This window comes from Monodelphis domestica, chromosome 2 (assembly GCF_027887165.1).
Source record: "Monodelphis domestica isolate mMonDom1 chromosome 2, mMonDom1.pri, whole genome shotgun sequence".
Classification (NCBI taxonomy): domain Eukaryota; kingdom Metazoa; phylum Chordata; class Mammalia; order Didelphimorphia; family Didelphidae; genus Monodelphis; species Monodelphis domestica.
This window is the reverse complement of record NC_077228.1, coordinates 265,869,019-265,881,988: the sequence shown is the minus strand read 5'-3', so window position 1 is coordinate 265,881,988 and position 12,970 is coordinate 265,869,019. Positions and strand designations below refer to the sequence as shown.

The window sequence follows — 12,970 nt, the reverse complement described above, 5'->3', positions numbered from 1 at the left end:
TTTTGATATGAGGACCAGTATATGACATAGGTCACACATGCAGAGGAATTAGATTAAAGGTTCTTTACGTCCTCAGTTTTAATATGTACAAGTTAAATTATACAGCATAAGATGGGAATAAGGTAGGAAGGAAAAGATGAGGAGGTATGATAAATGAGGAGATCAGGCCTACAATAATATAGCCTCCCCACTCCCTTCAATCCCATCCCCCCTGTGCATAATGTGCTCAGTGCAGCCTGTAACTCTCCCCCCTCCCCCCATGCAAATACAGACCTATGCCCAAGTTCCCCTCATCCTTATTCAGGACTTAGGACATAGATGTAAGCTAGCTTCCTCCTCTGGCTCTACCAAGCCCAGGGCTCCCAGGGCTCCCACCAGCAGCTTCTTGACAGGCATTGGAGGTGAATGTGAGGGCATCAGCTGGAAAGAGGGGAAGAGGAGGAAAGATTAATGTTGTGGGGGGAGGACTTCAAGATGTGTGTAAGATAACACTACCCCCACCATAATTCCAACTTACTTTATCCAGGCGATGACGATAAATGAGGCCTTCGGAATTTAGGTAGAAAGTAGAATAGGCATCATATGTCCTAGGGAATAGAAGAAGTTCAATGAAGGACTGAGATGGAAAACTAAATTTGTAGATTCATGAAGCAGCAAAAGCCTGGGATGGTTAATATAACTAGAATTCAATGCTTAGCTACTTAGGTTTCCCTTCTCCCTCACCGGTAAAGGTCATCCTTATCCCGGCGGTAGAAGCGTAGGAAGAGGAGATGGGTAGGCAAACCCACAAGCCGCCATCGTGCCTGCAGTGTCCAGTCTTCAGGATGTTGGCTTAACCTCAGAACTTCTAGCTGCAGCTGAGCAAAATAATTCCAGGCCAAGAATCGGCAGAGGGTCAATGACAGAATGTACCATGTGCGGCCTCTAGGGAAAGAAATGTTAGTAAGTCAGAGACTCGGCCAATTGCTGAAGAAGTATAAATCTCCCTAAAAAAACAAATAGGGTTAGGACAAAAAGTATGTGGATTTGTATTTGAAGGAAGAAATGGATAGGGAATACATATATACCAGGTGGGGCTGAAGGGAGGGCAGAGCAAGGGAAAGAATCTAGGATGAGCAATATTTGGCAGGGATGGGTTAAAAACAAGTCCCCTTACATAGAATGGTGTAGTTTTATAAAGTGCAAGCACATTTGGTTTTTAGCATAAACCCAAGGGGTAGGCCTGAGAAAATCATTACAAAGGAGAAAATGGGCTCTGCGAAGTTAAGGAATTCACCCCAAAGTTACCAAGCTACTAAGTAATAACCCAGAATCTAGGTCTTTTGACTCCTATATTCAGCACTCTACAACATCTGGCTAGATTTTATATCTGATCTCTAGCTGGTAGAGGAGAAGAGACACAAGCCAGATAATATCAATCACTGCCTGGGGTTAAGGAGGAAATTATCTCTTGGGGGAAGAGATCAGAAAAAGGAGAAACTGAACCATACCCTAGGACTAGAAGAAACATAAAGGCTCAGACAGTAAAGAACAGTTATAAAGGAGCCCATATACAAAGACCCTCCAGCCCTCCCCACCAGTATCCAGGCTCTCACTTGGTTCGAATGTTCAGGATCTCATTGATGAATTCCACATCAGATGAGTAGAGGTTGTAATCGTGGGAGCGAAGAAACAGGTTGGGGAGCTACAAGAAGGAACCAGGTCAATTTAGATCTGAAGGTCAAATTTCTCGTCCTAGCCACCCTATGTTCCTCCCAAAATCTACTGGGTTCTTTATTTCTTTGAACTTGCTCCCTGGATGCTTCTTGAGATTATTCTTCCTACTAACTATTCCATCTACTTCTTTCCCACTCTGATAAGTTTATCTATTTTAAAAATACACCAGAAAAGGAAATTCTTTGATAACAGTCTCCATTTCATGGCTCAAAAAAGGCCAGGAGATCTTAAAGTTTGCCTAAATTCCACCACCTCCTATAAATACAGTATCCCCTTTCCCCTGACTCACCTCCTGCCTCAGTTTCTCATGCATGACAGCTAGATGTTCCTCCATGTTGGGGTTCCCTGATGGAGTGGCAGGAGAGGGGTGAGGACTTCCAGGGGCCCGGAATGGGATCACAGCCCCAGGGTGGGGGCAAGGCAATTCCTCAAAGAGGCTTCTAAGACCATCCAGGCAGCCTCCATGCAATCCTGGCCCTTGTCCATCCTCTCCCTTCTCAGAAGGAAGACCCACCCAGGGTGATATGAAGGCCTGGGTCTGAGGGAGGGGCTGTTGGGGAAGTTGGGGGAAGAGCTGGCTGGAAGGGAGTGAAAGAGAAGGGAGCCGAAGATGTGGAGACACTGAAGGAGAAGTGACTGCTGGTGAGCTGAGCCACAAGGGTAGGAATGGTGGAGCCTGAGAAGAGCATTGGTCCTATGAGGAAAGAAAAGAAACAATAATTAGGAGAAGAGGGGGTTGGACGGACAAAGAACCAAGCTGGATTTTTTTGTTTATTTTTTTCAGTTTACCTATTATACGAAGCTCCACTCAGTTCCCTCAACAGACCCCAGAAAGTAGGTCCAAAGGTGCCGGCAGTACAGGGTCAGAATTGTTGAAAAAGAGCTGGAAGCTATAACAGACTGAAAGGCTCTTGTGTTGATTCTACCCCTGCACTATTTCTTTCATCCACCTTTTTTTTAAACCTTTACTTTCTATCTTAGTATCAATTGTAAGATGAAAGAATGGTAAGACAGTGGGGGTTAAGTGACTTGTCCAGGATCACAAAGCTAGGAAGTGTCTGAGACCAGATTTGAACTTGGGTCTTCCTGGTTCCAGGCCTGGCTTTCTATCCACTATGCTACTTAGTTGTCCATCTATCTTCTTAATCCCCATTGCCAATCTAATAGATATTCTTAACACTTTGCCAGGCCTATTGCAAAGGCCCCTTTTGGCCTTACCTCCTCCACCTTCTCCCCTCCAAACTGTCACACTTGCTAAATACATTTTCCTTATGTACAACTTTGGTCAAATCATTCTCTACTCTAGAACCTTCAGTGCCCCTCAGTCTCCCAAATAAAGTTTCAAACCCTTTGTCTGCATATAAGAACCTCCTAATTCTACTCTCTTAGTTTTCTGGCTCTCTCATGTAATAGCCATCCACATGAAGCTGAGTCAACTCCAGTCACCCTGAGCATACCCTATGCTTTGATCTATCAACTCAACAGACATTAAGCTCTATGTGTGTAGGGTTAGGGTTAACTGGGGAGACAGAACATTTTTTAAAAAGCCAAAGTCTCAACCCTCACAGACCTTATATTCTATAAGACACAAACATAACTAATATACATTACATGGTATTAGAGAGATGCAAAACCTAAACTGGGAGGGGAGATCATTACTGACTGAGGGGATCAGGAAAAATACCCTGGTGAAGGTAATATTTAAAAGATGATATAAATTCAGCAGATGATGATGGTAAGGAGGGGTATTCTACTTATAAAGAATAGTATAACAAAGTAGATTAAAGCATAATTAGGAAATGATTAAAATAAAAATATAAGCATAATGCCAATTTGTGACTTTCTAAGTCAATATGCAGCCCTTAAGCCCACAGAGATCCATGTCTATTTCAATTTGACACCACAAGTTTTAAGGCAAAGGACCAGAGAATGAATCCACTTAGCTTGAACAGTATGGTATAGTGGAAATAATGCTAGTCAGTGGCCTGCATTCAAAGCCTGGCTCTGCTACCTGTGGAACCTTGGCAAATTATATAGCTTCTCTGGGCCTGGGGTTCTTTGTCTTAAAATGAGATGATCAGATTAGATATTACTAAGGTGAGTTTCCTAAGAGCTATAAATCTTTGAACCCTCTGAGTACAAGTGATATGAAATGGCTGGAAAATCAGAGTTATGTCAGATTGTGGAAGGTTTTAAAAGCTTAAGAAAACAATTCTAATTTTAGGCAGGAGGCAATGGAGAATGGCTACAGATTTTTTTAACCTAATTATATCTGTAAGAAAGAATAATTCTAGCAGCAGTAAGACTGTTGCAATAGTTCAGGTGGGTTGGGTGGTAATGAAGGCCTCAAACAAGCTTTGTTCTGCATAGAGGAAAGAGAAAAGAGGGCATATTAAGGCGATGTGGGGTACAGGATTTGATAAATAACAGGGTATGGGATATGAGATTGTCAAAGATAACTCTAAAGTTACAAACATGACAACTGGGTAACTAAATGTGCCACTGACAGAATTTGTAAAGTTAGGAGAAAGAGCAGATTTAAGGAGAAAAATGTTTAGCCTGATTTAGGATCATCTGAGTCTGAGGTGCTCATGAGACATTCCCACAGAAGTGTCCTAAAGCAGCTAGAGGTACAGGTCTGGCACTCCAGGAAGGGTGGGAATAGGGAGAAAGGAGAAATGGCCTGGGGAATTAACTGCATAACAGCAAACACTCACATAATGTTTTATGGTTTGCAAATTGTTTTATAAATATTATTTCATTTGACTATGTTAGCTGCATAGAGATGGTAACAGAAACTGTATAAGTAATAGATACCAAGGAAAACCATGTATAGAGACAAACAAAGAACCCAAAGTTCGAATCAGGAAAAGCGCTAGCAAGTAGAAAAAGGATAAAAAATCAAGAAAGAAATAAGAGGTAGGAAGAGTGTAGGGTCTCTGAAGTCAAAGTCAGGGAGGCTAGGCAGGGGGAAAGAGTCAATGATAGTCCTAAAAGGTAGAGAAATGTGAAGGAAGAATTTATTTTTAATAGGGGTAAAGGATAGGAACAATGAATTTGGTGATTAGGCCCTGGTGGGTGGGTGGGTGTTTGGCTGGGGGGCTGGTGGTGGCTGCAAATCAGAAAGACAGGCACACTATGTTTTTGTAAACTGTTTCAACCATTCTATAAATTTGGAATTATGCTTTTTAAAAAAGTAAATAGGAAACACATGAACTTAATGTGGAATGAAGTTATCAGAAAAACACACACTGACTTCAAAAACATAAGTAGAAAGAACAAAAAAAAGTAACCAAATGCTGTGAAATTATAACAAAACTTGGCCCAGAAAAAAGATAAGCAAATATGCCTTCCTCACTTCTTTGCAAAGATGGGAGTGAGGGGGTGGTATAGATGTGAAATACTACATAGATTATCAGATCTGGTAGCTGAATTGGTTAGTTTTACTGAAGATTTTTTTCCTTCATATTTTTAATTCTTTGTTACTAGGACTATAGTTCAATGGGTTAGGGTAGAGGGAAGGATATAACTAGAAATGAAGGTGTGATATCAAAACAAAAGGTTAACAATATTTTTTAAAATAAAAAGTTCCTTGTTTCAGTAAAGTGGTTGGGGTCAAAACCAGAGTATAAGGACCAGTGAACAAAGTGCTGGCACCAAGTATAATTTTTTTGAATTTAGTAATAAAGAGAATGAGAGAGATTTCTCAATGAATGCTACAAAGTACCTACTTGCTAGAACACAGCACCTCTTAGGTGCTAGGGAAACAGACAAAATGAAACAATCCTTGACTTCAAAGGGCTTCTATTCTATTGGGGGAAACAACATTTCTCCATTAAAGTATATACAAAATAAATACAAGGTTAATTTTTTGGGGGAAAGACCCAAGCAGTTAGGAGAGGGAATGAAAAAGGTTTAATGTAGAAAGTAGTTCTTGAGATGAACTGTGAAGAAAAATGGGGATTTTAAGAAGAGATGCCATGTTCCACACGTTGGAGACTGACATCCTATGCAAAGGCAGAGAGATGAGAGATGGTACTGTATGTGAGAAACAATGGTGAGCCAGAGGAGTAATAAATATATAACAAAATGAAAAAGGCTGGTTATGATGGAAATTAATTACCAAAAAAAGGGGTCTATGTATTTTTTATCTTAAAGGTAAAGGAAAACCATTGGAATTTATTAAATAGAGGAGTGACATGGTCAAATCTATGCTTTAGGAAAATCACCTTGGCAAGATCCTATTGAAAAGACACTTGAAGAAGGAATTAGGAGACTAACTGCTATGGTCCAGGTGAGAGATGATCGAGAGGTCTTGAACTAGAGTAGTGGCCATGTAAGTAGAGAGAAAGTATATAAGAGATATTGTGAAGGTATAATCAGAAAGACCTGGCAACTGATTAAACATGGAGAGTCAAGGAAGACACTGAGTTTGCAAACCTTAGTGACTGGAAGGACTGTGATGCCATTGACAGATAGAGTGAAATTCAAAAGATGGTTGATTTGGGGCAGAGGGGGAAAGAAGAGAATGAGTCCTGTTATGGCCATGTTGAGTTTGAAATATATTCACTATATATAGCTGAAAATGCCCAAAAGGTAGAAAAGTAGAGCTTAAAAGCAAGAATAACCTTGATAATTAGAGCCATAAAAGTTGATGAGATCACTATGAAAGAGAATGTGAGAGATGGAAGCCCAGGATACAGCTATATACATGGAAGCCCAGGATACAGCTGTATACCCACAGTTAGAGGATGTGATATGGATGATGATCCAGTACAGAAACCTAAGAAAGAACAATCTGAGAGGCAGAAGTAAAACCAAAAGAAAACCGGATCACAAAACTGCAGAGGTTAGCATATCCAAGAGAAAGACTTATCAGAAGTGCCAAATGTTGTAGAGAAGTCAAGAAGACTGTGGAACTAAATAAAGGTCATCAGATTAGGCAATGAAGAAGTTATTGGTAACTCTGGATGGAGTAGTTTGAATTGAGTGATAATGTAGGAAGCCAGACTGCAAAGAATTGAGAAGTGACAGAAGAAGAAGTAAAGGCAATAAAAGCAGAAATAGCTTTTTCCTAGAAATCTGGATGTGGGAAGGGAGGAGAGATAGAATGGATAAGATAAAGAACAAATTTATTTTTAAGACTCAGGGAAAAACAGATGAGACTAGTCAAGGTCTACTTAGTGTCAGAGATTTTCAAGACACAAATCTAGAAGGAGAGGATGATCCCCAAACACCTACTAGCAAAGCCCCAAAGAAAAACACAACTTGGGCACAATTCAACTAGAATTTCTATAGAAGAGATGAAGCAAGAGCTACAAAAACAAAAACAAAAAAACACACAAACAAAAAAAAACCCACAACTAAAATGATTTTATAAATGAAATGAAAGCACTAAAGAAAACAGTTAGAAAAGAAATGAGAGTGCTAGGGCAAAACAAAACAAAACACAGAGAAGTGAGAGTTATGGAAGACAAAATTGGAAAGAGAATTAATAGCTTAAAACTAAAACTTCAAACTAAACAACTTAAAACTAAAATGAAAGAGGCATAAAACCTTAACCAAATAAAGGACTCTGAAAATTAGAATGAACCAATTAGAAGTTAATGATTCCATGAAGACAACAAGAAATATTGAACAAAATTAAAAGAATGAAAAAACTAGAAAAGTATAATATATCTTAGGAGAGAGAATTTAAGAACCATTGGACTGAAAAGCAACAAAAAACCCTAGACATCATAATTCAAGAAACTATACAGAAAACTGATTAGATCTCTTAGAATCACAGGACAAAATGAAAATTGAAAGAATCTACCAGTTACCTCCTGAAAGAAACTCCAAAACAAAAACTCTTAATAACATTATGGCCAAATCCTGTGTTTCCAGATCAAAGGAAAAAGACTGCAAAACAGCAAGAAAGAATTCAAGTTCTAAGAATCACATAAGAGAAACACCACCATAAAGAGAGGTGGTAACCTTGGGAATACAATATTCCAGAAGATAAAGGATATAGGCTTACAACCAACCAAGAATAACTTACCTAGCAAAGCCAAGTATAATCCTACAGGGGAAAAATGGATCTTTAATGAAATAGAGGACTTCCAATCAATCCTGTTGAAAAGACCAGAACTTCGTAGATACTCTGAAGTGCAAAACACAGGAGTCAAGAAAAAAATAAAAAGATAAACATGAGAAAACATAATCATAAAGGATTAAACAAGATAAACTCTTTATGTTCTTATATAGATTATGATACATGTGTCCCCTTAGAATCCTATCATAAGGGGTCATAACGGGAGTCTATTTAGACAGAGGGCCTGGAAGTGATTCCATTGTGCCTCAATAATCTTAAAACTGTAATATAGAGGATGGAAAGATTAAGGAAAACAATCTAACATAATCAGGATGCCTAAATTGTCTATATAAAGAAGGAAAAAAAGATAGGGGTGGGGATGACACTTGAACCTTTCATATGACTTGGTTAAAGGAAAGAACACATGCACATAGCTAAACAGGAAAATAGGAATGAAGGAGAGAATAAAGGGTAGATTAATAGAGGGATTTGTCCTCAGCAAAACAAATTCTTAAGGAGGTACAAAAATATGCAAGGTAGATCTTTTTGTGGTGACAAACAACTAGACTTTGGGGGGGGGTGTCCATCAACAATAATAAATGTGACAGAATACTAATGTGCTGTAAGAAATGATGGAGGATGTTTCATCTGGGAAAATATGAATAAACTGAGCTAGAATAAAGTGAGCAGAACCAGGAGAACAATTTATATAATGACAACAATACTAGAAACACAAACAACTCTGGAAAGGCTTAGGAACTCTGAATCAGCATAGTCACAAACCACAATTCCAGAGGCCTTATGATGAAACATGTTATCTACCTCTTGATACATAGGTGAAGGGACTCAGTGCAGAATGACTGTTTTGGACAATGCCAGGTGAGAAATTTATTTTACTTTACAAGTCTGTAACAGGGGTTTTGTTTATGCTGCAAAACTGAACATACCTGGTACTCAGATCTCATCAGGACCCTCTACACCTCTGGCTGGAGGGCAGGACCATGATCTCCAGGGCCTTGTGTTTATTAAAGAGAGTGTTCAGTAGTTTTTCTTTGTTTCTGTCAGTCACACTGCTTTTAGACTTCTTTGGAACTCTCATGCCCTAGAATCAGGTAACTTTCCCCACATCTCCCCACTTTGTTTCCTTTTGTGTGTTGTCTTCTCCAACTAGAATGTAAGCATGATGAGGGCAGGGATCATTTGTTTTTATTTATATTTGTATCTCTGTTGTGCCTCACACATAGCAGCTCAATATATGTTTAGTGAATTATTTTCTTTCTTTTTCAATTGTGGGATTGGGGAGAGTAGATTTTTGCTGATTGAAAAAGAAAATGAGTGCTATATATAACAGTACTATAAAGATAAACAACTATAAAACACTTGAGAACCACAACTCCAGAAGACTGACGTTGAAGAAAATTACTCGATTTTTGACAGAGAGGTGATGAACTCAAGATGGAGAATGAGACATACATTTTTACATGGCCTGGGTGGCAATTTGGCACTGGGAGATAGGTATGTTTGTAGATATTTAGGAAAGAACAACGCAAGTGGGAGGGCTGAGGATGCATGAGAAAAGAGTTTAGTTTACTGTTAGTGCAAAGTCCTAGGCAAAGGCAGAAGAAATGGAATCAAAGCTACATGTAACATATATATGGCATTCAAAGGATTTTCTCTTTTGATCCCTACAATAACTATCTGGGGTAGGTACTACAGGCATTATTATTACCAAATTTCAGAAAAAAAAATTGAGGCTAAGAAAATTTAAATGATTTGTCCATAGTCAAACAGCTCATAAATGTCAGAGGAAGGATTAGAACTCATCTGTGAGACTCAAGTCCCATCATGCTATCCAATGTGCCACACATTGTCTCAAGTGGAAGGATTAGCCTAACTGAAAAGGGATATTTCTTTTCCTGTGAAGACAAGTTAGAAGAAAAGGTAATGATATGGAGTTTTAAGTATTGAAAGAAAAGGTGAAAGAGAGCTTACATCATATGGTCTTCTCAGTTAAATAAAAGGTCAAGTCACAAGCTCCCAGAGAATAAAAATGTGGGTGGGTGAGAAAAAGGTTTGAAAGACAATTTTCCAGTGAATAAAGGGGAAGCCAATAAAGCCATCTATTTAGGACTAGAATATCTGCTAAACCTCTCTGCATCACTTTACTTTCCCTCAGTTTAAATATGCTTTAAAGCTCAAATGCTCTGGAAGGCTCCTTGATAGTCCCAATAATTTCCCCTTCCACTTTCTGTTTTTTTATGCATTTGTGTAATTTTATATTACCATTTACTTGTCTATGTATCCTATTCCCCTGCTATATCTATAGGCTCTGTGGTGATAAGAGTCCATGAATTATATTTAAACTTTGTATCAACCCCTACCTTACCCAACACTATACTACACTGAACAAAAGTAGGCACTGATTTTGCTGTTGAAAAAATGCATTTTCAGTAAAATTATGTGGTGTTCTTTTCTTTCTCCCCTCCCCACCCTATACACAAAAGACTGTTCCCCAAGCCAGCACTACAAGGGTTCCAGCATACTTTAATTTTGCTCTAATATTAAAAGGTTTCTGGGAAATAGATTATTCTTTCTAAATAAAGAACCAATCAACTTGTTCAAGGTTAGGCAGGTAGTGAGGAGATAGCCATAGAATAAAGCTAGCAGCCAAAGCTGACTTAAAACTACAACTCTTTCCAGTAGATCATGTTTTCAGACACTATACAATTAAATTCAGCAAACATTCACTGAATATCTACAGTGCATAAATAAATGGATGAATGAATGAAAGCATGAAAGAAAACAAAAGGTGTCCCTGAGGATAAGAATCTTACATTTTACAAAAAAGAAACAAAATATAAATATAACGAAAGAAACATGGCCTCCTTCATGGAGTGAGGGACACAAAGGCCTAAGTTCTGTCTCTGTGGCTGTTCTAGGCAATCCTTTAAAAATTAATATCGCAGAGAAACTGCTGACCTGCATAGATAGAGTTTCCTTCAAGGACCTCCTTGTGCTAATGAAATCACAGATTAAGCTCCTACTCCTATAAATACAAAGTAATTTGGGGGTAGAGGTCACTAATTGGGGGGGGGGGGTAAGGGGAGAAGGGAGGATCAGCAAAAGCCTTTGTATGAAGTGGTCCTTGCACTGAAACACCAACAATAGATTCCAGAAGGTGTAAGTGAGGAAAAAAGATTGTGGCTCAAGGGGACAGCTTGGGAAGTCACGGAGATGGGAGCTGGACTATTGTTGTATATGGGGAACACTGAGTTAGGCCAGTTTGATTGAAATACACAGTGTGTAAAGGGAAGCAAGGTGAATTAAGTCTGGAAAGATAAGTAGAAGCCAAGTTTGGGAAGGGATTTAAATGTCAAAGAGGGGTCTAAATTTTATGTTATAAGATACTAAGGTTTCTTGAACAGATGAGTGATGAGGGAATAGTGATTTGGCTAAAGTGCAGGTGAGAACTGGTAAAGGCCTAAACCAAGAGTGGAAAGAAGAGGGTGAACTTAAGATTTATTGTGGAGGCAGAATCAAAAAGACTTAGTAAATGATTGGATATGGGGTATAGGGAGGGAACTACTGGTGGTGATGAAGAAGAGTTGAGGGGTCAAGGATGACTCAGACAGAAGTTGTGAACCAAGATGACTGGAAGAATAGTGGGCCCTTGACAGAAATGAGAAGGTAGATGTATTTCTTTTTCAAATAAACCTTTACCTTCTATCTAGGAATCAATTGGTTCTATGACAGAAAAAGAGAAAGATAGGAGATTGGAAAGGGCTAGATAACTGGGGTTAAGAGGCTTGCTCAGGATCAAACATCTGGGAAATATCTAAAGCCATATTTGAACCCAGGACCTCCTGTCTACACCCCCACACCCCAAGCCACTAGCTGCCCCCAAAATAGATGTATTTCAAGGAAAAGGTAAAAAAAAATTTTTGGATACTCTGAATCTAGAAATGTCAAGAAAGCACTTAAAAGCAGGACCAGCAACTATGGAGAAATGAACTGGCAGGAATACCTTCCTCTGAAAATATCTCCATTAAATTGAATGGTCTTGTTTTGGGAGCATACTGACAGCTATGGGGACAGCTTGGTGGAGGAAAGGCTTGCCAAACCATCAGTTTTGGAACATAAGCCATAAAACCAACAAAGAAGCTTTTAAAATCTAATTCATTCTGAATTCGTGCATGGGTTTGGGGAGTAAAGAGGAAAAAAGGAAGAAAGAGCAAACAGGGTCTGGGAATCGCTCACCTGGAAGGATTCTGACAATTTCCCATTTTAACAATTCTTTTTAACTAGCTACTAGACTATTATTTCTGGAGTTGGAATAATGAGCTACCGACACCTCTAAATTTCAGTACCCTCTGGCAAAGTCTAGGGTGCTCCGCTGGTCTAACAGGCCCAGCTCTAAAAAAGGCTATGGAGGGAAGAGGGGAACGGTCCCCTTAAGGAGCAGAATAATAGGATGTCAAGATGCAATACTTGCAGAGAAGGTCACCCTCTAGCCTTGAGTTGGTTTGCAAAAATAAAGCTTAACAGCTAGACTCTCCAACCCTTTCCAGAAGCTCCACGGTCCCTCTGCCCTTCAAATCACCTCCAAGTTACAGGTAACCTCCCAGATACGGAGAAAGAAAGAGGGCCGGGTACACCACCACAAATAATCCTAAACTACCGCGAATTTCACCAGACCAGCCTAGATCCTCAGGTGGGGGGGGTCTGGGAAGTCCAGTACCACTGCACTAGGTGCCCAGGGCCAGAAGCCATAGGGGGTCCTCTGCGCAGGGAAGCCGGCGTGGGCGGGAGGCTGGAAGGGAGGTGAGTTGGAGGCCACTGCGCCTGCTCCCTCTTCTCAAGGGCGCGCACCGCCCAACTCGGCACCCGAACAGCAGCAGGGGAGCTCGCGCTGCCCCTCTCTTCCCCCTCCCTTTCTTGCCCCTCACCTGAAGTCTGGCCTGGTAGGCGCGGAGGCAGCAGCCGAGCCTCCGGGCTGCTCCTCGACTTGGCTGGTACATGATTTTCGGGGACTGGGAAGAGTGTCTCCCGAATCCGGCGTCCAGTAGCCTCCGCACCGGAGCCGGCTTCGTGAAGGGGAAAGGGGGAGGGGGAGAAAGTGAGAGGAAAGGAAACAGAGAGGACGCGCCTGCGCACTATGGATTCCAGAGGTAGCGGGCTGAG

The 12,970-nt window shown here is 40.2% G+C and overlaps 1 protein-coding gene across 2 annotated transcripts in view; it reads right to left on the bottom strand.

Annotated features, from left to right (window-relative positions):
• C2H6orf136 (chromosome 2 C6orf136 homolog) overlaps nt 1-12,970 on the bottom strand; it is a 15,887-nt gene extending 2,917 nt beyond the window's left edge. Inside the window, exons 1-6 of one of the 2 annotated variants that reach the window (XM_016430947.2) lie at nt 12,736-12,967; nt 2,006-2,410; nt 1,596-1,684; nt 724-924; nt 518-587; nt 274-420 (exon numbers count right to left, since the gene is read on the bottom strand). In XM_016430947.2, coding sequence (XP_016286433.1) covers nt 301-420; nt 518-587; nt 724-924; nt 1,596-1,684; nt 2,006-2,410; nt 12,736-12,807 — 957 coding nt within the window. In that variant the 5' untranslated portion in view covers nt 12,808-12,967 and the 3' untranslated portion in view covers nt 274-300. Of the gene's footprint in view, nt 1-48; nt 421-517; nt 588-723; nt 925-1,595; nt 1,685-2,005; nt 2,411-12,735 lie in introns of those variants that run through there. The other variant, XM_007483498.3, reaches the window with a different exon arrangement.